The 25,998-nt window shown below is 50.1% G+C and overlaps 1 protein-coding gene across 1 annotated transcript in view; it reads right to left on the reverse strand.

Moving 5' to 3' along the window:
• Positions 1-25,998, reverse strand: part of wdr18 (WD repeat domain 18) — a gene marked incomplete at its 5' end in the record, with an annotated part of 249,754 nt that overhangs the window by 184,906 nt on the left and 38,850 nt on the right. Inside the window, one exon of the mRNA XM_084310819.1 lies at positions 25,483-25,624. Coding sequence (XP_084166945.1) covers positions 25,483-25,624 — 142 coding nt within the window. The remainder of the gene's footprint in view (positions 1-25,482; positions 25,625-25,998) is intronic.

Genomic DNA, 25,998 nt, shown 5'->3' on the forward strand with positions numbered 1-25,998 from the left:
CTTTCTATACATTTGTCTGGTTGAAAACTTTATTAACAGATTGCAGAATGTGTAGTTGGGTACGGAATGAGCAACGGAATGTAACCGAGCTATGCACGGCTTGCTTGCTATCTTCGGGTAAATACTATGCTGATGTAATTGAACGTGTAACTAACTATAATAACATTAATGCCACAAAACGAATGTTTGTGTCATTTTAACAGCAGATACTTTCTTAAATGCCATCCTCCCGACAGAGCGGTGTTGATGGGGAGCTCTGATGGATTCGCTTGGTTGTGTTATTAACATTGAACAGCTAACCGAAAGCTAGGGTTAACTAATGTTAAAGGTTTAGCCATAACGTTACGTTGGCTAAAGTTGGGGCTATTCTTAATCCAGTAATAATGGCTGCAGACCTGCAAGCAAAGTACAGCAAGTTGGCAAAGGAGTATTCCAACGTAAATCACATTTTCACCAGTAACGTTAGTCTTCTGCCTCCCGGCTATGAACGGACTCGGAGTAATGCCTTGCTGCTATGGCCTATGGGTAATAATAATATGCTGATGTTATTGTCCGTGTAACACTAACTATATAACGTTAATGCCACAAAACGAATGCCTTGTTAATCATAAATAGTAACTTTGATGCAGTAGCTTGTGTGTGTGTGGGGGGGACGCGAGTGAATTTTTTTTTTGCCTTTTGACGCTACACAAATGGATGGTTAGTTATCGGCGACTGCTATCGGCACATTTGAGCTTATCGGCCGATAGGCCGATAGCAGTCAACAAGGCACTTATCGGCCGATACCGATACCCGACCGATATATCGGTGCACCCCTAATATTAATATCGGTTAACGGTATCGGCCACAATTTTCACATCGGTGCATCACTAAGAAACACATTCATGTTGTTACGGCATCGAAACGGTTCCAATTACTCTCCAATTTGAACGAGCGGGTCACGCGCTCACTGTTTTCAAGTGCATTCTCCTTCTCTTCAAGGTGAGGTTTCACATTTAATGCGAATCACTATGACTGTGTGAAATTCTGGCATTTGAAAAATTAGATTCTCTCTGGGGTGGTGGTGGATGCAGATCCAATCGCCGAACACACATAATTGTAAATAGGGCTCGGGGTGGGATGGCCTCTACATCTGAGCGGGACAATCCAATTTAAGTGTCACCCCTGTAATTCCAGTGCGGCTATTGGAACGTGGGCGGAGGGGATTTTATGATGATTGCATGGGACTAAATTGCTAAATAAAATCCACGTAATCTAGACAACCCTCTTTGTGGACAATTCCTGGCCCGGGCCGTTGTTTTGAAATTAATTTGTGGCTCAGAGCAGGTGTCTAATGCTATTCAGTTTGATTCGTATTTGGGTCTCTTTATCCGGAGAATGAAACAAGACAGGGCAGGGCGTCTGCTCCCCCTGTATACATCACACAAAAGGCTATAATCTCAACAAAGTATTCGGGCAGGTCCTGGTGTAACGAAAGGGAATATCTCTCAATTATATTGCGTAGCAGTGTGGCCTGGCCGGTCCAAGAGTTCAGCCCCCCCCCCCCCCCCTCCCCCATGACTGTTTTGATTGACAGCCTAGTTGATATTTTAGCTCCTGTGGAAGTTTTAGTTGAAGAGCTACAATAGTAGGTCTATTTTATCGTACAATCTAAAAAACTGCCAGTTAGCTTTGTAAGATAATTAGCAAACAAGCTAAATGTGGGTTTAGTGACTCAAGACAGAGAATGCAGCTCAGCTGTGAGAGGGGGACAGAGGAGGAGATCATTGCTATATAGGCTAATGTAATAAAAATACTAACTTTTGGCCAATATCTCCATCAAGCTGAATCCATTCAGGGATGAAAGCTTGGCACATTTCCCCTCGTCTCAACTCTCAAACATGCGCTGGTCTGCCGTTAATGGAGGAGGGCACTTTATGACAACGTTGCAACAGATCGGTCGTGGATCGGTTACCATCTGTCGCCGATACCCGATTTGTGAAATGTCACTAGTATCAGCTCAGAGTATCGGATCGGCGCATCCCTTGTCCCCGTACTACGAGAAGATCTCACTGGGAGCTCTCAACAGCCCCGACCCCGAGGCGTCTTCTCCCTACAGCGACTTCAGCTCCCAGCTCAGCACACTCACTTACAAGCAGTCCAGCGTTTAATCTGTGGGTCTTAACCTTAGAAAACACAGATGTGTATAGGTCATCATGATGATTTATAAAGACATTTATAATACAGCCCTCTGGCAGACAGAACTTGACCAAGTCAGGGATGTTTTATACATCATGTCTTATCTATTTAATCATGTGTCCTCTATTCTATTCTTGACCTATTACAGTATGTTTTATAGATCATGTCTTTATCTATGTTATAAGGTGACCTCTATTCTTGACCTATTATGTTTTATACATCATGTCTCATCTATTTAATCATGTGTCCTCTATTCTATTCTTGACCTATTACAGTATGTTTTATAGATCATGTCTTATCTATGTTATAAGGTGACCTCTATTCTATTATTGACCCATTATGTTTTATACATCATGTCTCATCCATCTTACAGAGTGACCCCTACTCTTGACCCATTATGCGCGGCACGTTCTGCCTCCAGCTGGCGGTGATACGGCCCGTCACCAGGAGCCCACACACTGAGCGCCAGGCCTCGCCGCCTCCTGCCCGCCTGCACCGCTGCGTGGCGTCTCCCAGTCAATCCACAGCTGTCAACCCGCTAATCAGGGGCTGTGAGCTCCAGCGCCCAAGTGACGGGGAAAACACACCCACCACCTGTTTGTCTGTCTGTCTGTCTGTCTGTCTCTCCCTCTCTCTCTCTCTCTCTCTCCTTCAGATACAAATGCACACAGGCACGCACATGCCCGCGCCGCGGTCCATCGATCACCTGCACCCCAGGGGGATGAAGTGAGAGGAGAGACACCCGACACCCACCAGACATCAAACACATGAGGCGCCGTATCTCTCGGCTCACGAAACGCTTCAGCTCATCATATAATTGATATTTGCATTTCAGGGCAGGCGGAGTGAGTTTACTACTACAGGGGCAGAATGGGGAGGGGGGGGGGTGCTGTGCATGGATGGGCCACCCTGGGCTTTTTCTAAACCGTTAGAGGGGGAAAGTCAGGACGGCATTAAATTAATGAATTGCCTAGAACTTAAAAAGTTAATAAAAAAATAAATAAAAAGAAGGTTAATCTGATCACGTGAAGGCCACATTTGAGCCGTTTCCCATTTTAAATAACAGTTCAAAGGGTTCCAAAGAAATGCAAATTTTAGAGAAAGAAGAGAAAAAGTGTTGAATCAATTTCAAAATGCCCAACCGTTACCCTGGGCTGCAACTAGTGACTGTTTTTTAGGTTTTTATATGAATTCATATTAATCACTCTTCCTAATTTAGATGAGACGAGCCAAAATAAAACAACAATACATAACGCAACACAAAATGAGTATGAAGGTACCTACAGTGCAGGTGCAGCTCAATAAATTAGAATATCGTGGAAAAGTCTATCTATTTTGCTGTATTGATGCAGTAATTTATGCCAAAGAAGCCCCAACCAAGTACTGAGTGAACATACATGAACAGAAGGCCGACATTTCTATATACATTTTTTATTTTTATGTCGAATCCTGCCGTCAGCGGAACTACGTGAAGCTGATTTCATGACGTGTCGTGTGTCAACCGTCATTTTCTTTTATGAAACTATGATAACAAGACTATCTTTATGCGTGGGAGTCTTTGACCCAGCGAGTGAGCCGTCAGACGATTGCATCATTGAAGGAGACAAAGGAATTCCCCAAATACACCAAATTCCCTGTTCAACACCCCTCCAAGGCCTAACAAAAATAATGGTTGGTTTCAGGTTGCCGACCGACCCTGCCGATTTAGGTGCGACCCAATATATTTTATGAGTTTAAAAAAAAAAATTATATATTAAAAAAAAAAAAAAAAAAAAATCCGATTTTTTTTTTTTTTTTTTTAGAATAAAGTTTCATAGAAATCTTAGTCAAACATTTAGTATTATGGATATTAAACATGCTGGCAGAGTACATGCATCCATGTTGTTGTGAACATTTTAATTAAATAAAGAAATTCCCTATCCATAGTCGCCGTGGGAAAGAATAAAATAAAAAAATAAAATAAAATAAATTCCCTACCTACCCATGGCCAAACTGACAACCAACCTGAAACCAACTATTATTTTTGTTAGGCCCAATCACCAAGCCCCATCCAACCCCCACCAATCACCAAGCCCCATCCAACCCCCACCAATCACCAAGCCCCATCCAACCCCCACCAATCACCAAGCCCCATCCAACCCCCACCAATCACCAAGCCCCATCCAACCCCCACCAATCACCAAGCCCCTTCCAACCTCCTCCACCAACCAACCCCCATCCAACCAACCCCCATCATCATCCATCAACAACCTCCTCCATCACCAACATCAACCTCCTCCATCACCAACATCATCCAACCCCCATTCCAACCTCCTCCACCATCCAACCTCATCCACCATCCAACCCCCATCCAACCTCCTCCATCACCAACCCCCACATAATCACCCCTCCATCATCAGGAGCAGTTAAGGGGTTAAGTGTCTTGCTCAAGGACACTTCCAACATGCTGCCCGGGAGGAGCGTGAATCAAACCGGGAACCTTTTCCGATTACCAGACAACCGCTCTACCTCTGTTTCCAGTATTCCATGAATTCATTTTCAAGTCAAGTCAAGTCAAGAGTTTTTATTTGTCACGGCATACGGATATACAATGAAATGCGGGTGGTCTTGCCCACAACGATGTGCAATTGGTACAACATATAACATATAATAGAATCCAATACAAAAAATGTGTGCAATAAAATTGTGCAATAACAGGTAGCAGGTAACAATAAATTTGTGCAATGACGGGTAACAGTTGGCAGTTAACAGTAGTAGTAATAGTAGTGCAATACACTGTTACTGTTGCTAATACTAATTTAAAGTGGCCTTTCCTTTTGGCAATAAGTGAGGGTGCGTGCGGCCTGAGTGTGTACCCGCTCATGCTAAAGTGTTAAGTGGCTGCTCGTGTGTGAGCGTGCACAGTGTGCGTGTCGTGTGTGTGTTCATGTGTGCTTGTGTGTGGACAGTTCAATGTTCTGAGCACTCAATGTACATTGTTCATGGCTCTGATGGCCTGGGGGAAGAAGCTGAGCCTAAACCGCTCTGTCCTAGTAGCTGAGATTTGCAGGCGTCTGCCTGACCTCAGCAGCTGAAACAGGCTGTTATTGGGGTGGTGAGGGTCTTTCATTATCCTGCAGGCTCTGGATTTGCACCTCTTGTTGTATAGAACCTGCAGGGGGGGTAGTGCAATACCCGTGGTACGCTCGGCTGAGCGCACCACTTTCTGTAGGGCCTTCTTGTCCTGTGCCGTGCTGTTTCCATACCAGGCAGTGATGTTTCCGGTCAGGATGCTCTCTACAGCTCCTGAGTAGAAGGACTGGAGTATCTTCCCCGATACTCTGAACTTCCTTAACTGTCTCAGGTGGTAGAGACGCTGTTTCGCCTTATTTACTACTGTGCTTATGTGTGTTGACCATGTCAGGTCCTCTGAGATGTGGACCCCCAGGTACTTGAAGCTGCTCACCCTGTCCACGGTAGCCCCGTTTATCATCAGTGGTGTGTGTGTCCCCTGCTGTCCTCTCCTATAATCCACGATCAGTTCCTTGGTTTTGCCAATGTTCAGGAGCAGGCTGTTGTCCTGGCACCAGCGTTCCAGTACCTCCACCTCCTCCCGGTAGGCCTTCTCGTTGTTGTCCGAGATCAGCCCCACCACCACCGTGTCATCTGCGAACTTCACTATGGAGTTGGAGCTGAACTTGGCCACACAGTCGTGTGTGTAGAGTGAGTACAGCAGGGGGCTCAGAACACAGCCCTGGGGGGACCCGATGCTCAGGGTGATGGTGTTGGAGGTCTGACCCCCCACCCTGACCGCCTGGGGTCTTTCGCTCAGAAAGTCCAGTACCCAGGCGCTCAGGGCGGAGCTCAGACCTAGCTCGATCAGCTTGTCCACCAGTCTGGTGGGGACTATGGTGTTGAACGCTGAGCTGTAGTCAATGAACAACAGTCTCACATAGCCCCCCTTCTGACGGTCAAGGTGCGAGAGGGTGCTGTGCAGTACCTGGGAGACCGCGTCGTCGGTGGACCTGTTTGTCCTGTATGCAAATTGCATAGGGTCCATATCACTGGGGAGGGAGGCACAAATGTGGTCCTTGACCAGCCTCTCGAAACATTTCATGACCACAGAGGTGAGTGCCACCGGTCTGTAGTCATTTGGACATGCTGGGGAGGGTTTCTTCGGCACAGGGATGATGGTAGACCTCTTGAAGCAGGCAGGGACCACTGACTCCGCCAGTGATTGATTAAATATGACGGTGAACACAGGGGCCAGCTGGTTGGCACAGGTCTTGAGTATACGTCCTGTTATGCCATCTGGGCCAGCAGCCTTCCTGGTGTTCACCTGCATAAATGCTCTTCTCACACTGTGTTCCGACAACGAGAGAGCGTCCCCCCCCCCCTCGCGGTTGCCCCCCCCCCTCCACAACAGCCGGCGCGCCAGTGACGTCACTAGCCGGAGAGCCAGCAGCGCCACTGTCTACACCAAACCGAGCGTAGAAGGTGTTGAGCTTGTCCGCGAGGGAGGCGTCGTCGCTCCCCATTGACGGGGCGCTGACTTTATAGTCAGTTATTGACTTCAGTCCCTGCCATAATCCTCTTGTGTCGTTTTGTGCCATTTGTGTCTCCAGTTTGTCAGCATATGTCCTCTTAGCAAGTTTGACTGCTTTGCGTAGAGTATAGACTGAAGCCTTATACTCCTCCATGTTTCCTGACTCTCTACCCAGGTTGTAGGCGGTGGTACGAGAGTTCAGAGCTGCTCTAATAGTGCTATCCACCCACGGTTTCTGGTTTGGGAAAATCCGCACCGTTTTCCTGAGGACAATACCATCAGCTATTGTTGTTATATAACACACCACTATGTCTGCTAATTCACTGACGTCACTGGCACTTCCTATGAACATATCCCAGTCCGTGTCTGCAAGCACGTCCTTGAGCGTGGCCTCTGATTCGTCGGTCCACTTCTTAGTCTCACGTGACACGACGGCGTCACGTGATCTCTGTTGATATGCCGGAAATAACAAGATGGAGTCATGATCGCTCGAGCTTGTGGACCCCGTTAATGGCGGAGCGGCTACTGCCTTGTAACCCGCTTTGAACGGGGAATAGCAGTGGTCGAGTGTGTTCTTCCCTCTGGTGGAGCAAGCGATGTGTTGGAAAAAGGACGGCATCATTTTCCATAACTGTGTGAAGCCAGTCGTAAAAAAATTAATAAAAAAAATCCAGGATACTTGTGATGTGAACCCTACCAGTGATGCGTTGCTCATGGGACGAGGTTGCACTCCGTGCAACCAAAGTTTTGTGAGCAGAAGGGCGTGCACGCAGGAATGCGCTGCACTCGACTGATGCGCCAACTCGCAGTACCCACCTGGCTACTTTGCATATCAATAGCGCCGGTCGTCAGGTGTTACATTCCATACGTAGAGGCAATTAGGCTCTGTCTTTAGTCTGTCCTTATGCGAGGGAACATTTATGCGCATGCGCGGGAGTGCGCGCACACGCCTGGGAGCACGCATGCACGTGGCGTCATTAGCGTGCGTGCAACCAGTGTTGATATGAGCATCGCAACACTGAACCCTACCCACAACTACTACTACTACTACTACTACTACAAATGCTGGAACGCTGGTGTCAGGACAACAGCCTGCTCCTGAACATTGGTAAAACCAAGGAGCTGATTGTGGATTTTAGGAGAACACAGCAGGGGACACACACACCACTGAGGATAAACGGGGCCACCGTGGACAGGGTGAGCAGCTTTAAGTACCTGGGGGTCCACATCTCAGAGGATCTGACATGGACAACACACATAGACTCAGACCCCAGTGTTTGGGCCCAGGGCCAGCCAGGACCAGAATACCCATGACAGGTGAGGAGCCCCGCGACGGGTCAGGAATTGAAACTCGGTTTCAATAATAATAATAATAATAATAATAATAATTCATTTTATTTATATAGCGCTTCTCAATGACCCGAAGTCGCTGACAGTAGTTATAGGAACAACAAAGAAAAAACTAAAAAACAAAAAAGGAACATGAGACCATGGGGGAAACAGGGGAAAGAGGCATGAGATAACACAAAAAGACAGAGCGACAGGAACAGACATCAATCGGGTTTGGGGGGGGGGGGGGGGGGGTTGAAAGCTAGTGGGAACAGGTGGGTTTTGAGGCAGGATTTTTTTTTTATCTATTTTTTCTCCAATTTTTTTCCCATCACAATTTCGTATCGTCCAATTCTACCCTCCCCTGTCTCAAACGTTGTTAGACCATGCCTCCCACAAGCCGGCTGCAATGTGGACTAAGCCTTACATCACGTGTCCCCTCCGGTACTCGAGGAGGCAGCCGTCGCATCTTTTCCCCTGCACAGCGCGATCTTTCAGTGTCGGGGGTCTGCATTTGGAGGGCACGCCGCCCCCGTCGCTTCCTGATTCTGCTGCGCAGGCGCACCAACCGACCTGTAGGAGTCGCTGTCTACAACGTCCGATCCCCACCCATCAGCTTCCCACCCCTAACACTGCCAATTGTATTAGTATGAACGACCAGCCAAGCTGATAGCAATGCGGAGAGCTGGGCTCGAACCCAGCGTCTCCTGCATTGGTGGTGAGCGCCTTGCCCACTGCACCACCTAGCCGCCCTTTTTGAGGCAGGATTTGAAGGTGGAGAGTCTCTGATGGACTGAGGGAGGGAGTTCCAGAGTCATGATGAAGGTGGAGAGTGTGGGAGAGTCTCTGATGGACTGAGGGAGGGAGTTCCAGAGTCATGATGAAGGTGGAGAGTGTGGGGGGGTCTCTGATGGACTGAGGGAGGGAGTTCCAGAGTCATGATGAAGGTGGAGAGTGTGGGAGAGTCTCTGATGGACTGAGGGAGGGAGTTCCAGAGTCATGATGAAGGTGGAGAGTGAGGGAGAGTCTCTGATGGACTGAGGGAGGGAGTTCCAGAGTCATGATGAAGGTGGAGAGTGAGGGAGAGTCTCTGGTGGACTGAGGGAGGGAGTTCCAGAGTCATGATGAAGGTGGAGAGTGAGGGAGAGTCTCTGGTGGACTGAGGGAGGGAGTTCCAGAGTCATGATGAAGGTGGAGAGTGAGGGAGAGTCTCTGATGGACTGAGGGAGGGAGTTCCAGAGTCATGATGAAGGTGGAGAGTGTGGGGGGGTCTCTGATGGACTGAGGGAGGGAGCTCCAGAGTCATGATGAAGGTGGAGAGTGTGGGAGAGTCTCTGATGGACTGAGGGAGGGAGTTCCAGAGTCATGATGAAGGTGGAGAGTGTGGGAGAGTCTCTGATGGACTGAGGGAGGGAGTTCCAGAGTCATGATGAAGGTGGAGAGTGTAGGGGAGTCTCTGATGGACTGAGGGAGGGAGTTCCAGAGTCATGATGAAGGTGGAGAGTGTGGGAGAGTCTCTGATGGACTGAGGGAGGGAGTTCCAGAGTCATGATGAAGGTGGAGAGTGTGGGAGAGTCTCTGATGGACTGAGGGAGGGAGTTCCAGAGTCATGATGAAGGTGGAGAGTGTGGGAGAGTCTCTGATGGACTGAGGGAGGGAGTTCCAGAGTCATGATGAAGGTGGAGAGTGTGGGAGAGTCTCTGATGGACTGAGGGAGGGAGTTCCAGAGTCATGATGAAGGTGGAGAGTGTGGGAGAGTCTCTGATGGACTGAGGGAGGGAGTTCCAGAGTCATGATGAAGGTGGAGAGTGTGGGGGAGTCTCTGATGGACTGAGGGAGGGAGTTCCAGAGTCATGATGAAGGTGGAGAGTGTGGGAGAGTCTCTGATGGACTGAGGGAGGGAGTTCCAGAGTCGGGGTGCAGTGCGAGAGAAGGCCCGATCACCAACGTTTTTGAGTTTGTATGTCGGGACAGTGAGGGAGGCAGTGGAGGAGGACCGGAGGGAACGGGTGGGGCGGTAGGGGAGAAGGAGATCAGTCAGGTAGGGGGGGGGGGGGGGGGGGGGGGGGCAGGCTATGGAGGGCTTTGAAGGTGAGGAGTAGTGTTTTGAAGTTTATGCGTGGTTTGATCGGGAGCTCTGCGAGACTACGGGAGTGCGTCGCCGTGATATCATCGGGTCGCCACGTGACTCAGCTCATCCGAACCGGGTCACCCTGGAAGAAAGCTCAGCACCACAAGCCGAGATAACGGGAAGACCTTGAATTCGGTCATGCTCCTCCTTTGTAGCATTTGACGAGCGTGATTACCTCAATCCTGTAAGAGCAACGTCAACCGTGCCGAGCGTGAAGGTCCCCAGGGCCCAGCGGAGGAGCTCGCCTTCATGTTGACCTTTCTGACGGAGAGGAAGCCGTCCTGCTTTGAGCTGCAGCTCCATCTTTTTTTAGAAGTGTATCTATCATTAACTGGACTGGCAGAGTTATTCATATTCCAATATAAAAGAGGAAACTAACTTTTTGGTTTACCAGCCAACTGGCGAGTATCTGATTTTTTTTACCAGCCAAACTGATTTTTTACCAGACAAAAAAAATCGCTAATTGTGATAATTACTTCTTTGTATGTCTTCGTCTAAATAGATTTTCAATCATAGTAAAATAATCACACCGTGTCTCTACTCTTTAAAATATGTATTAGCATAAAACATGAATCTCTACTCTTCACAATATTAGCATAAAACATATTAACATGAAAGAGGTATCTATTCTGGACTGGGTAGGGCTGAACTGGGCAGTGAAAGATGCTGGGTTGGACTGGGTTGGGCAGTGAAAGAAAAAAACCGAAGTATGTTGTGAAGTGTATAGATAGATGTGAAATATATAGATGTAGCAGTAGTCTATCTGTATGTCATATGTTATGATGAATTGAAAATGCCGTACTGTATTGTACCCATTCTGCAATCTGTTAATAAAGTTTTCAATCAATCAAGTTAACTTTGAACCTCGGTTGTCAAGCCTCGTCAATGTTGTGTATGCATCTGGGTAGGCACACTGTGCCTTTAAGACAGCACGGTGGTCTTACGACAGTACCGTCAAGTGTTGTGATAACGTCAGTTGGGGTTGGTGTGCTGTTGTACAGTCACAGTGCACTGGTTGAGCTTAGCTAGCCCCTTTCGTGACTGCGATGTGCAAGCCAGGGGCTTTTGAGCATGAAATAAAATGTCTAACCTTACGTCGTAGTCCGGTGCTTTTTTGGAAACATTATAGTCATAACAGATACACCTAGCTGGCTGCTTTGAGCACACGGGGCTAACATTAGCTAGCAAGCAGCTATCGCTAAAACTAGAAGCTAACCACTGTATACATTTCCAGTAGACTAACATTACACCTCTGTGATTTAAATGTGTCCTTAGTAACTTATACTCGAGGGTTGTACTAGGGTTGGATGCAGTTCCCCGTTGATCAGTCTGTCTGTTTTCCATCTTCTGCTGTGTTTAACGTTATCCGTTTGAGAGTGCTCCTGATGGCTTTAGCCTAGTAACGCAGGACTTTTATCATTATATGTCCGCGGGTTGGCCAGTACTGCGCAAACTTTTATTAAACATTATATGTCCGCTGGTGGTCTTGTGCAGTGCTCTCGTGGCACTGTCAACTAAAGCGAGCACTCAGAAGACGCGCACCGTTTGCCAGTGCAGTGATTGCAGAATGTTTTTTTTTTTTGTATACTCGCCAGACTGGCGAGTGGTCTTCATGAATCACTCGCCAAACGTAAAAAATACTCGCATTTGGCGAGTAAAGTGGCCTAATTTCCTCCCATACTTTATTTATTTATTTATTTATTAGGATCCCCCATTAGCTTACATTATTACACCACGGCATCAGCTATTATTCCTGGGGTTCAACATGAAAACACAACATACGGCAGAAACGCGCACAAGAGAGAAGCTTAAAAATCGAAAGTGGCGACCCGTGTAATGCGCTGCGTCGCGAAGCTGCCGACCCGAGTTCGATTCCCGGACCCGGCGTCCTTTGCCGAATGTCTTCCCCCCCCCCGCTCAGTCTCCCGTTCTTCCTCTCTCTCTCCCTCTACCGGACTGCCCGCCGGTAGTACAAACAAATACAAATCGACCAAAAACATAATTAAAAATAATAATAATAATAATAATCGAAATACATACAAAGATAGAAAGAAGAGCAATGCAACATTATATTATAATAAGCCTATTTATAGTCAACGGTCGTAACAATAACCCCTTTGCAATGTCAAAAGATAAGCTAGGCAGGTTATGTTAAACCCACGGGCAAAATGTGAACGAGTTCCACATTCCAGACCAGGAATCACAGGAGTGTGTGAATTGACCTACAGTTGACCTATGTCAAGCACCGCCCTCTTTTTCTTGATCCTCCAATCACAACTGTTCAGAATCAGAATCAGAAAGGTCTTTACACACAAGGAATTCCATTTGGCCGTTCGGTGCGACATTAACATTAACGGACGGACAATTACGGTGGAAAAAAATAAAAGGTAGAGTAAGATCAAATTGAATATAAACTCATTTAAAATAGAAGTACAATAGAATAGAATATGATTATAAAATAAAATAGGCCAGGGCTGTACAAATTGTGCACGATGTGGTCAAGTATATATACACCAATTAGAATAAAAATGACAATACAATGGGATGGAATATTTACCAGGGCTGTGCAATTGAGCAGTAATGTGCAAATAGAATGAACAGTGAGGTATGAACAAGTATGAAGAGTGTACTGTATATCAGCGTTTCCGTTAGCCGGTAATTACCGGTATTTGACCGGCAAAATCTGTTGAAGTCCGACATATTTAATCTCTCCGGTCTTAATGTCCGGTGAAAATAATTCCCTGAGTCTAAGCACAATTTGATTATTTGAATTGTATTAAAATAGGCTAAAATTAAATAGCCTATGCGATGAACGAAACAATCATTACATTTGTTTCATCGTTGCTTCTAATAATGACAACGACGTTGTCAGCGAGAGCTTAGTGCTGGGTGTGCGAACTTTTGTGAAGCTGCAGAGCCGGAGCAGCAGCGGCACAGTGCAGTACTCCAATTCAGCCATTTTCAATTCAATGTTGGGTGGGGGGCGCTGCTGTGCGGTTCCCAGAAAAGAGCCAATAACAGCTGAATCTGCTGCTCTGCATCGACATACTCTCGCAAATAAGTCATTGGGAGGTGGAGAGAGAGAGTCGTCACGCAAACCCACGATAATGTTGCCGTCTCTCTCTGCCAAATTTCTCAGTTCTTCGCTTGATATAATTAATACAAATGTCCAATATAACGGAATTCGTTAGCTCATAAAAATGTGATTATAACAGACTGCTGTTTATTAATGTCGGGCGACTGCCCACAGACACCTATTTGATTTAAAGTCGGCAGCAGCACGGAGTCTCTGGACTTATTTTATTTGGAATATAATGACTGTATACGCAAAAGTAGCCTAGTTTTAAGTTAAAATATTATAAATCTACATGCCTTGATGATGTCATTCTTTTGTTTTGTTGTCATTCTTTTGCCTATCAATTGTTTTTAAGCTCAATAAACTCTGACCGGAATTTCTCTCATTTGACCGGTAGATTGAAATCTACCGGACACTGAGGCCGGCAACAATTTTTTCTAACGGAAACCCTGCTGTATATACAAATATATAGTCCAGTATAGTCGCGGAGAGGGTGATCGGCTGGCCCCTGCCCCTCCCTCTGTCCCCTGCCCTCCCTCTGTTCCCTGCCCTCCCTCTGTCCCCTGCCCTCCCTCTGTCCCCTGCCTTCCCTCAGGTCCCCTGCCCTCCCTCAGGCCCCTGCCCTCCCTCAGGTCCCTGCCCTCCCCCAGGTCCCTGCCCTCCCTCAGGTCCCCTGCCCTCCCCCAGGTCCCTGCCCTCCCTCAGGTCCCTGCCCTCCCTCAGGTCCCTGCCCTCCCTCAGGTCCCTGCCCTCCCTCAGGTCCCCTGCCCTCCCCCAGGTCCCTGCCCTCCCTCAGGTCCCTGCCCTCCCTCAGGTCCCTGCCCTCCCTCAGGTCCCCTGCCCTCCCTCAGGTCCCTGCCCTCCCTCAGGTCCCTGCCCTCCCTCAGGTTCCTGCCCTCCCTCAGGTCCCCTGCCCTCCCTCAGGTCCCCTGCCCTCCCTCAGGTCCCTGCCCTCCCTCAGGTCCCTGCCCTCCCTCAGGTCCCCTGCCCTCCCCCAGGTCCCTGCCCTCCCTCAGGTCCCTGCCCTCCCTCAGGTCCCCTGCCCTCCCTCAGGTCCCTGCCCTCCCCCAGGTCCCTGCCCTCCCTCTGTCCCCTGCCCTCCCTCAGGTCCCTGCCCTCCCTCAGGCCCCTGCCCTCCCTCAGGTCCCCTGCCCTCCCTCAGGTCCCCTGCCCTCCCTCAGGTCCCTGCCCTCCCTCAGGTCCCTGCCCTCCCCCAGGTCCCCTGCCCTCCCTCAGGTCCCTGCCCTCCCCCAGGTCCCCTGCCCTCCCTCAGGTCCCTGCCCTCCCTCAGGTCCCCTGCCCTCCCTCAGGTCCCTGCCCTCCCTCAGGTCCCCTGCCCTCCCTCAGGTCCCTGCCCTCCCCCAGGTCCCTGCCCTCCCTCAGGCCCCTGCCCTCCCTCTGTCCCCTGCCCTCCCCCAGGTCCCTGCCCTCCCTCTGTCCCCTGCCCTCCCTCAGGTCCCTGCCCTCCCTCAGGTCCCTGCCCTCCCTCAGGTCCCTGCCCTCCCTCAGGTCCCTGCCCTCCCTCAGGTCCCTGCCCTCCCCCAGGTCCCCTGCCCTCCCTCAGGTCCCTGCCCTCCCTCAGGTCCCTGCCCTCCCTCAGGTCCCTGCCCTCCCTCAGGTCCCTGCCCTCCCCCAGGTCCCCTGCCCTCCCTCAGGTCCCTGCCCTCCCCCAGGTCCCCTGCCCTCCCTCTGTCCCCTGCCCTCCCTCTGTCCCCTGCCCTCCCTCAGGTCCCTGCCCTCCCTCAGGTCCCTGCCCTCCCTCAGGTCCCCTGCCCTCCCTCTGTCCCCTGCCCTCCCTCAGGTCCCTGCCCTCCCCCAGGTCCCCTGCCCTCCCTCAGGTCCCTGCCCTCCCTCAGGTCCCCTGCCCTCCCTCAGGTCCCTGCCCTCCCTCAGGTCCCTGCCCTCCCTCAGGTCCCTGCCCTCCCTCAGGTCCCTGCCCTCCCTCAGGTCCCTGCCCTCCCTCAGGTCCCTGCCCTCCCTCAGGTCCCTGCCCTCCCTCAGGTCCCCCCCCTCCCTCAGCCTCTTCACCCTGCTCCCCTCCCTCCCCCCCTCAGCCTCTTCACCCTGCTCCCCTCCTCCCCTCCCTCAGCCTCTTCACCCTGCTCCCCTCCCTCCCCTCCCTCAGCCTCTTCACCCTGCTCCCCTCCTCCCCTCCCTCAGCCTCTTCACCCTGCTCCCCTCCCTCCCCCCCTCAGCCTCTTCATCCTGCTCCCCTTTGTCCTGTGTCTGTTGTTGCTGTTTGTTATGTGGAAAAAAAGATCTATGTAAAAATGCATATACCGGTACTGTAATTGCCAAAACAATTGCCAATGTGTTTACACTATGGCTCATTAAAGGAATCTGAATCTGAATCAGTAAGGGTGTGTTAATGTAACAGTGCGGGTTGTCAGTGGGGGGGGGGCAATCCTTTTATCCTCCAATCATAACTGCTGCTTCCCAGATGATTTTTCTTGATCCTCCACTCACAACCTTATTATGGATGAACTTTTGTTTCCTTCCAAGACCCTCTACCATTCTTCTCACTTAAAAAAAAAAGTCTTCTTTCACAAAATCCAAAATACCAAAAAGCCTTTTGAACGGCATCGATCCGACCCCTCGGCGGCGTTTTAGATGAAGATAACAACGTGAGCCAGTGTCACGTTTACAGTCCTTTGTGTTATGGTTTGTAACCGACCCCAATCGCACAACACAAGACAGGTATGATGGTTTGCCAAGAAACAGATATTTATTGAGAGACAGGGAAAAAAGGGCACTGTCCCTTTAAGGGAGAACACAAATACAGGAATATAACAAGAGGGGAAAAACTAGGTGCCTTTAAGAGGCGGCCTGGAAAAGGGTACACTAAGGGAAGGTTAATGAACGCTAGGGGAAAAGGAGAACTGGGGACTAGGAAAACTAGGGACAAGGAACTAGGTGGAACTAGAAGGGGAGAACTTGGGACCAGGAACTAGGTGGAACTAGAAGGGGAGCACTAGGGACAGAGGGGACTGAGGCCCGCGGAGGCGGGCTGGGGACAGGGAGGAACTGGGGACTGGTGGGAAAACATCTGGGCCGCTCTGCAGAACAGAGGAGAGGGTTAATATTCAAAAGGGAACAAACAGAGCAGATGCAGAACAGTCCAAATAAACAAAGTAACAAAGTAATAATATCTTCGTGTGACAAACACACAGGGGGAGAAGTAATGTCCAAAAATACTATCTAAGTGAGAACAAAAACAGAGTGGGAGATGAATTGTCCAAACTACTAACTAAGTGAGAACAAAAAGGAGGCATTACGCTGGGTGAGTGACTTAACAGTCAAACTCACCCAGGAGGCACAACGCTGGGTGAGTGACTTAACAATCAAAACTCACCCAGGAGGCAACACGCTGGATGAGTGACTTAACAATCAAAACTCACCCAGGCGTATGCGTAATGGTGCAGGAACAGCAGCGGCGGCGAGGGTGTCGCCACCGGGTAGCTGGCTGTCCGAGCCGAGGAACAGAGTGCTGGAACAGCGGCGGTGGCGAGGGTGTCGTCACCGGGTAGCCGACTGTCGGAGCCGAGGAACAGAGTGCTGGAACAGCGGCGGTGGCGAGGGTGTCGTCACCGGGTAGCCGACTGTCGGAGCCGAGGAACAGAGTGCTGGAACAGCGGCGGTGGCGAGGGTGTCGTCACCGGGTAGCCGACTGTCGGAGCCGAGGAACAGAGTGCTGGAACAGGCGGCGGTGGCGAGGGTGTCGTCACCGGGTAGAACTATCTTCGTGAAAAATACACAAAGAGCAAAGTACCAAAACAAATACAAAGAGAATACTATCTTTGGTGTGAACAAACACACAGTGGGAGATGTAACGTCCAAAATAATATCCAAGTGAAACAAACAGAGGCACAACGCTGGGTGAGTGACTGTCAGATTAAAAAGGTGGTAATTCTTCAGTGTTAGAAACACACGAAAACGGAGATGATCTAGACAGTCAAAACTCACCCAGACGTATGCGTAATGGTGCAGGAACAGCAGCGGCGGCGAGGGTGTCGCCACCGGGTAGCTGGCTGTCCGAGCCGAGAACAGAGTGGTGCTGGAACAGGCGGCGGTGGCGAGGGTGTCGCCACCGGGTTGCCGGCTGTCCGAGCCGAGGACAGAGTGGTGCTGGAACAGGCGGCGGTGGCGAGGGTGTCGCCACCGGGTAGCCGGCTGTCCGAGCCGAGGACAGAGTGGTGCTGGAACAGGCGGCGGTGGCGAGGGTGTCGCCACCGGGAAGCCGGCTGTCCGAGCCGAGGACAGAGTGGTGCGCCACAACTTGGAGTGCGCACCGGAACCGAGAGACGCATCGGGGTGCGTCTGCGTGGAGGAGTGTGCCAAGCACGAAGGTCTGGAAGATGCGCTCCTGCGCGCTGGTCTGGAGAGCGTGCCAAGCTCGAAGGTCTAGGAGATGCGCGTCTGCGCGCTGGTCGGGAGAGCGTGCCAAGCTCGAAGGTCTAGGAGATGCGCGTCTGCGCTGGTCGGGAGAGCGTGCCAAGCTCGAAGGTCTAGGAGATGCGCGTCTGCGCTGGTCGGGAGAGCGTGCCAAGCTCGAAGGTCTAGGAGATGCGCGTCTGCGCGCTGAGGTCTGGAGAGCGTGCCAAGCTCGAGGGTCTGGAAGATGCGCGTCTGCGCTGGTCTGGAGAGCGTGCCAAGCTCGAGGGTTCTTGGAAGATGCGCGTTGCGCGCTGGTCTGGAGAGCGTGCCAAGCTCGAGCGTCCTTGGAAGATGCGCGTTGCGCGCTGAGGACTGGAGAGCGTGCCAAGCTCGAGGGTTCTTGGAAGATGCGCGTTGCGCGCTGGTCTGGAGAGCGTGCCAAGCTCGAGCGTCCTTGGAAGATGCGCGTTGCGCGCTGAGGACTGGAGAGCGTCTGCGCTGGTCTGGATGTGCGTCAGGACGAACAGCTGCGCGGGGGTCTGCAGTGGAACGCTGGGGTGCCTCCCGTGGAAGTACAGGGAGCGCAGACCAGTCTCCCCCACAGGCAACGGCGACAGCTGGCGAAGGCTGGAGCAAACATCTCGACGCCGGAGAATGGAACAGCATAGGCAGACAGAGGAACTCCCGAAAGAGTCTTGATGTTTAGAGAATATGACTCGGCAAGTATACAACACGACCCCACGCCGAAACGAGGGGAAGCGCCCTGGTATTTAAAGCCCACAGGGGGACTAATTAGCCTGCCACCACAGGTGCGAGAGATAATAGATAATCGAACAGGTGTGGCCACTGAGGGTAAAGAACGAGAGGGTGGGGGCTAGAGAGAGTGAGTGAGAAGGGAAAATAAACAGTATAGGCTTAAAGAAACAGAGAAAAGGTGGTGAGCAGCGGGCAAACCTCACACTTTGAGTCATACGTAGGTCAGGGGTCACTCGGCATGACGGTGCGTCTGTGCGGTGAAGCACCATTTCCAAAGACCAAGCGCATGATGACCAAGAAACCCACCTACACAAAAAATAAAATCTATATCTGCACCTCAGAGCCAACGCATTATCAGCTTAAGAAGACCGTAATATTGCCCTTGTAATGTATTCCATATGCCTTAAAATTAGATTTAGCTTGGCTGTGAATTATATCGAGTAAATCACGTACCAGAAGAGCTTGCGTCTTTATTTTAGTGGGTTGATTCTTGGTGGCCTCTCGCCCCTCCCCCCAGTGGGCGTATTGATCCAGGTCACTACCCTCAATCAAGTCAAAGTGGCCAGCGAGCCCCCCCCCCCCCCCCCCCCCCCGAGAAACCGCAGCGCTCACTTTGCATAACCACAGGCGGCGATTATTATTAGTAATCCAATTTTGGCCAAGTAGGCGAGGCATGGACTGGACTGTTCCCGGGGGGGGGCACCTTCCATTACCCTCCCGATGAGGTGGTTCAGGACGTCCTCACTCCATCTGGGGGACAGAGCGTACCTGTGTTCAGGTGTTTAGTACCTACTCACTCCATCTGGGGGACAGAGCGTACCTGTGTTCAGGTGTTTAGTACCTACTCACTCCATCTGGGGGACAGAGCGTACCTGTGTTCAGGTGTTTAGTACCTACTCACTCCATCTGGGGGACAGAGCGTACCTGTGTTCAGGTGTTTAGTACCTACTCACTCCATCTGGGGGACAGAGCGTACCTGTGTTCAGGTGTTTAGTACCTACTCACTCCATCTGGGGGACAGAGCGTACCTGTGTTCAGGTGTTTAGTACCTACTCACTCCATCTGGGGGACAGAGCGTACCTGTGTTCAGGTGTTTAGTACCTACTCACTCCATCTGGGGGACAGAGCGTACCTGTGTTCAGGTGTTTAGTACCTACTCACTCTATCTGGGGGACAGAGCGTACCTGTGTTCAGGTGTTTAGTACCTACTCACTCCATCTGGGGGACAGAGCGTACCTGTGTTCAGGTGTTTAGTACCTACTCACTCTATCTGGGGGACAGAGCGTACCTGTGTTCAGGTGTTTAGTACCTACTCACTCCATCTGGGGGACAGAGCGTACCTGTGTTCAGGTGTTTAGTACCTACTCACTCTATCTGGGGGACAGAGCGTACCTGTGTTCAGGTGTTTAGTACCTACTCACTCTATCTGGGGGACAGAGCGTACCTGTGTTCAGGTGTTTAGTACCTACTCACTCCATCTGGGGGACAGAGCGTACCTGTGTTCAGGTGTTTAGTACCTACTCACTCCATCTGGGGGACAGAGCGTACCTGTGTTCAGGTGTTTAGTACCTACTCACTCCATCTGGGGGACAGAGCGTACCTGTGTTCAGGTGTTTAGTACCTACTCACTCTATCTGGGGGACAGAGCGTACCTGTGTTCAGGTGTTTAGTACCTACTCACTCCATCTGGGGGACAGAGCGTACCTGTGTTCAGGTGTTTAGTACCTACTCACTCCATCTGGGGGACAGAGCGTACCTGTGTTCAGGTGTTTAGTACCTACTCACTCCATCTGAGCTTACCCGTTTTCACGTTTTTAAAAGAAATATCAAGGGATTCTGTTTCACTGCGTTTATGACAGGGAGGGGAATGTGCATGGGGGGGGGGGATCTGTGCCGTTATGAAAGGTGACTTTCAAGTTGTATTTTAATAGACAAATCTCAATGTTGTGGGGGGGGGGGGGGCATAAGATCAGTAACATTATACCTCATAGCAAATTGAATAACAATGAATGTCTACTGATCTGATGCTAATCAATGAGCGTTGGAACGGTTAGGACGGCAACTACGGTTCTGGCCTCTGTGTGGAGGAATCCATATGGGTTGCAATAGCTTAGTTCGCACCTAAGTGAGAGGCAAGGGGCTACTTCCCCCACCCCTCTTTACTTAAGCTCATTGTGTCCTCTTCCTCAGTGTCTCCTAGCTGGCCAGGGGAGAGCACTCCTCTTCCTCAGTGTCTCCTAGCTGGCCAGGGGAGAGCACTCCTCTTCTTCAGTGTCTCCTAGCTGGACAGAGGAGAGCACTCCTCTTCCTCAGTGTCTCCTAGCTGGCCAGGGGAGAGCACTCCTCTTCTTCAGTGTCTCCTAGCTGGCCAGGGGAGAGCACTCCTCTTCCTCAGTGTCTCCCAACTGGCCAGAGGAGAGCACTCCTCTTCCTCAGTGTCTCCTAGCTGGCCAGAGGAGAGCACTCCTCTTCCTCAGTGTCTCCTAGCTGGTCAGAGGAGAGCACTCCTCTTCCTCAGTGTCTCCTATAGCTGGCCAGAGGAGAGCACTCCTCTTCCTCAGTGTCTCCTAGCTGGCCAGAGGAGAGCACTCCTCTTCCTCAGTGTCTCCTAGCTGGCCACAGGAGAGCACTCCTCTTCCTCAGTGTCTCCTAGCTGGCCAGGGGAGAGAACTCCTCTTCCTCAGTGTCTCCTAGCTGGCCACAGGAGAGCACTCCTCTTCCTCAGTGTCTCCTAGCTGGCCACAGGAGAGCACTCCTCTTCCTCAGTGTCTCCCAACTGGCCAGAGGAGAGCACTCCTCTTCCTCAGTGTCTCCTAGCTGGCCAGAGGAGAGCACTCCTCTTCCTCAGTGTCTCCTAGCTGGTCAGAGGAGAGCACTCCTCTTCCTCAGTGTCTCCTATAGCTGGCCAGAGGAGAGCACTCCTCTTCCTCAGTGTCTCCTAGCTGGCCACAGGAGAGCACTCCTCTTCCTCAGTGTCTCCTAGCTGGCCACAGGAGAGCGCTCCTCTTCCTCAGTGTCTCCTAGCTGGCCAGGGGAGAGCACTCCTCTTATTCAGTGTTTCCTAGCTGGCCAGGGGAGAGCACTCCTCTTCCTCAGTGTCTCCTAGCTGGCCAGGGGAGAGCACTCCTCTTCCTCAGTGTCTCCTAGCTGGACAGAGGAGAGCACTCCTCTTCCTCAGTGTCTCCTAGCTGGCCAGAGGAGAGCACTCCTCTTCCTCAGTGTCTCCTAGCTGGCCAGGGGAGAGCACTCCTCTTCCTCAGTGTCTCCTAGCTGGCCAGGGGAGAGCACTCCTCTTCCTCAGTGTCTCCTAGCTGGCCAGGGGAGAGCACTCCTCTTCCTCAGTGTCTCCTAGCTGGCCAGGGGAGAGCACTCCTCTTCCTCAGTGTCTCCTAGCTGGCCAGAGGAGAGCACTCCTCTTCCTCAGTGTCTCCTAGCTGGCCAGGGGAGAGCACTCCTCTTCCTCAGTGTCTCCTAGCTGGCCACAGGAGAGCACTCCTCTTCCTCAGTGTCTCCTAGCTGGCCAGAGGAGAGCACTCCTCTTCCTCAGTGTCTCCTAGCTGGCCAGGGGAGAGCACTCCTCTTCCTCAGTGTCTCCTAGCTGGCCAGGGGAGAGCACTCCTCTTCCTCAGTGTCTCCTAGCTGGCCAGAGGAGAGCACTCCTCTTCCTCAGTGTCTCCTAGCTGGCCAGGGGAGAGCACTCCTCTTCCTCAGTGTCTCCTAGCTGGCCAGGGGAGAGCACTCTTCTTCCTCAGTGTCTCCTAGCTGGACAGAGGAGAGCACTCCTCTTCCTCAGTGTCTCCTAGCTGGCCAGAGGAGAGCACTCACTCCTCTTCTTCAGTGTCTCCTAGCTGACCAGAGGAGAGCACTCCTCTTCCTCAGTGTCTCCTAGCTGGCCAGAGGAGAGCACTCCTCTTCTTCAGTGTCTCCTAGCTGGACAGAGGAGAGCACTCCTCTTCCTCAGTGTCTCCTAGCTGGCCAGAGGAGAGCACTCCTCTTCCTCAGTGTCTCCTAGCTGGACAGAGGAGAGCACTCCTCTTCCTCAGTGTCTCCTAGCTGGCCAGAGGAGAGCACTCCTCTTCCTCAGTGTCTCCTAGCTGGCCAGGGGAGAGCACTCCTCTTCATCAGTGTCTCCTAGCTGGCCAGAGGAGAGCACTCCTCTTCCTCAGTGTCTCCTAGCTGGCCACAGGAGAGCACTCCTCTTCCTCAGTGTCTCCTAGCTGGCCAGAGGAGATCACTCCTCTTAGGGCTGGGCGATATGACCAAAAACGTTATCGCGATAAAATTATAAAATTATTTTCATATAATTCGATATCGATAATTATCGTCGATATAATGTCTGTCAAGTTTAATTAACTTCTTATGCTGCTGCGAATGTCTCAAGTCGAGTTGATGTCGTCATCAGTCCGCGCACGTTAGGAGCCGACAAGCGGAGTATCTCATGACAATAAATATGACACTAAAATACTCTCTTCCGCCACAATATATTGAAACGAACTGTATACCCCACACTACTATAAACGTGGCCTCAGAATTCAAAACACACACATACTCGGCACGTAAATATATAAAACAGTGCCGTGCAAGCTAGGTATCCTAGCCAGCCTGTTGTATCTAAGCGTGTATTCCATGACAATGTGCTAAATATGACACTAAAATACTCTCTTCCGCCACAATATATTGAAACGACGTCCACTGTATACCCCCACTACTATAAACGTGGCCTCAGAATTCACGCCACACATACTCGGCACGTAAATATATAAAACATCGCCGTGCAAGCTAATTAGCCTAGCAAGCCTTGTTGTTGAGTGAGTCCTACCTCCTTCCGGGTCTACTTCGCTCTCGGCCATCTCCTTCACTGATTGGTTGTTAGCTGTTGTGCGCAAGCACGTCATCACGTAACGTTGGTTGTTGTTAGTGAGTGTGCTGAGCCGAGGCTGAACGGAGCCAAGCTTGGAAAATCGATATATCGAAACTTTGCGACCACGTTTCATGTTTATTTCGAGGAAATAATTTATCGCGATAGTTATCGTTATCGTTTTATCGCCCAGCCCTAACTCCTCTTCTTCAGTGTCTCCTAGCTGGCCAGAGGAGAGCACTCCTCTTCCTCAGTGTCTCCTAGCTGGCCAGGGGAGAGCACTCCTCTTCCTCAGTGTCTCCTAGCTGGACAGAGGAGAGCACTCCTCCTCCTCAGTGTCTCCTAGCTGGCCAGAGGAGAGCACTCCTCTTCCTCAGTGTCTCCTAGCTGGCCAGGGGAGAGCACTCCTCTTCTTCAGTGTCTCCTAGCTGGACAGAGGAGAGCACTCCTCTTCCTCAGTGTCTCCTAGCTGGCCAGGGGAGAGCACTCCTCTTCTTCAGTGTCTCCTAGCTGGACAGAGGAGAGCACTCCTCTTTCTCAGTGTCTCCTAGCTGGCCTGGGGAGAGCACTCCTCTTCCTCAGTTTCTCCTAGCTGGCCAGGGGAGAGCACTCCTCTCCGACAAAACTCATTTAACCTATTTGTGCTTTTTGTGTATACTATATACAATATACTAAACTATTGAAGATCCGTCTACGACATGATTGATGAGTCTGGTTCCACAACACTTCACAGTCCTATCCATTTGGATGAGAAATGACTCAATGACTTCAGGGTTACTACAGGTTCTAATCGGAACCTTAAATGCGGTACTTTCATTCACATCAGAGTAGGGCTGACCCCCATTAGTCGAATAGTCAACTAATCGATCGAAAGGAGCCGTAGTCGACTGCCAACCTCTTAGTCGAATGCAAAAAAAAAAAAAAAATATATACATTTATCATTTTATTATAATTTTTATTTTTTTGTATCATTCTTTCCAAAAGCAAAGAGGGCTAGAAGCGTGGCTAACGCTAATGGCATGCATACAAGGCAAACAGCCTACGAAAACAGGCACAGAGGCACTGAAAGAGGATTTCACCCATCTAATATACACACTAGACTAGACAAATATCAAGATGTATCCATCAGTGGACCAATTGCATGCTTTCGCAGAGGACAAGAAGCCTTCAGTGGACTCCTTCAGACATTAAGCACCCCCCACAGCACAAATGGAATTATAAAAAAAAATTAATAAAAAAAAAAAAAAAAAATATACTTTTCTTTTCATATATATATTTTTTTTCATTCGGCTAATTTCGGCGACTACAAGTCGACTATACAAATCCTTAGTCGGGGACAGCCCTACATCAGAGTAACAGTTGAAGAACTACAGCCCTTCCCGATCATGGTCCCGACTCCCCACATGTCAGGGTGGCGAGAGTAATTAGACAGAATATGATTATGTAATGAGATTAGAAGTAATCCTTTGGTTATGTAATCAAAACGAATTAGGCCTAATTACTAATCACACAAGTGGGCACAAGCATCTGGTGTTTTATCATAAATAGTATAGAACATCATGTCAACAAGTATGCCTGCATACTTATAAATAAACACGAATCTAAAATCAACCACTTTAACACATTCGGGGCCATTGGGATCTTTAGGCTAACAGAAAAGTCCATTCATGATAATAAAAAAATAAAACACCGGTCTGTAACAGGGAACACTGCATTATCGAGACAGCGCCCCTACGAGGATCTGGCCGGTAGCAATAACAAAGTAGGTGATTAAACTGGGTACAAAATATACAAATTAGTACTACTGTGTGTAGTGCTAATCAGATGGCTGTACAGAGTTGTAGTATAATATGTACAGTGGTACAGGTGTAAAGACATTATGGTACATACTGAACACTTGTGTCTACGTACGTGACTTCTATTTTATACTTGCTATACTTATTTTATTTTATACTTATCCTTTTGTCTAGCACAGTATCTGGAGCGTAACAGAAAGAAGCATTTTGTATAAAAGTATTCTGTACTTCTGTATGACAACTAATAAAGAAACTTGAAACTTGGTAGTAGTCATACTGGCCAGCAGCGTAACTAGTAAGAGTAGGATATGTACAGATATAGATATAGTATCTACATACAGTATTATGTAAAGGGTATATGTACATCATTGAAGAATAGCAGGAAGTGGACAGCACTAAAGAAAAGCCCTACTGAGGGCCTCCGAGCGCAGGGCAGAGGGTGAGTCAGGACACACCTACCTTCACCGTCTGGTCCAGGGAGGCGGTCGCTACTCGAGCCTGAGGTCCCATCAGACCACAGTGGATGTCTGTGATTGGGAGCGAGTGGCGCGAGAGAACATGTCGGGGCTCAGGGCTGTGAGACGGATCCAGCTGCACCACACTGCAGGGGGGAGGAAGGGGGAGGGGGGGAGAGAGAGAGAGAGAGAGGGGGAGGAAGGGGGAGAGGGGACATTTTGATATCTCACTGGGTTTGAGTTAAATCAGATCCTCACTGTTTACCAAGGAAACTGTTTTGTTTATTCAACCATCATAAAAAAATAAACTAGAGAAAAACAGATCAATAGAAGGAACTCATACATACAAATGAAATATAGGAGAGAGAGAGAGAGAGAGAGAGAGGAGAGAGAGAGAGAGAGAGAGAGAGAGAGAGAGAGAGAGAGAGAGAGAGAGAGAGAGAGAGAGAGAGAGAGAGAGAGAGATAGATGGATAACTAGATAAAGGTGAGAGGGAGAGAGAAAGAGAGGGAGAAATAGA

Source organism: Notolepis coatsorum, assembly GCF_963971535.1.
Source record: "Notolepis coatsorum genome assembly, chromosome: 3".
In the NCBI taxonomy this organism is placed as follows: domain Eukaryota; kingdom Metazoa; phylum Chordata; class Actinopteri; order Aulopiformes; family Paralepididae; genus Notolepis; species Notolepis coatsorum.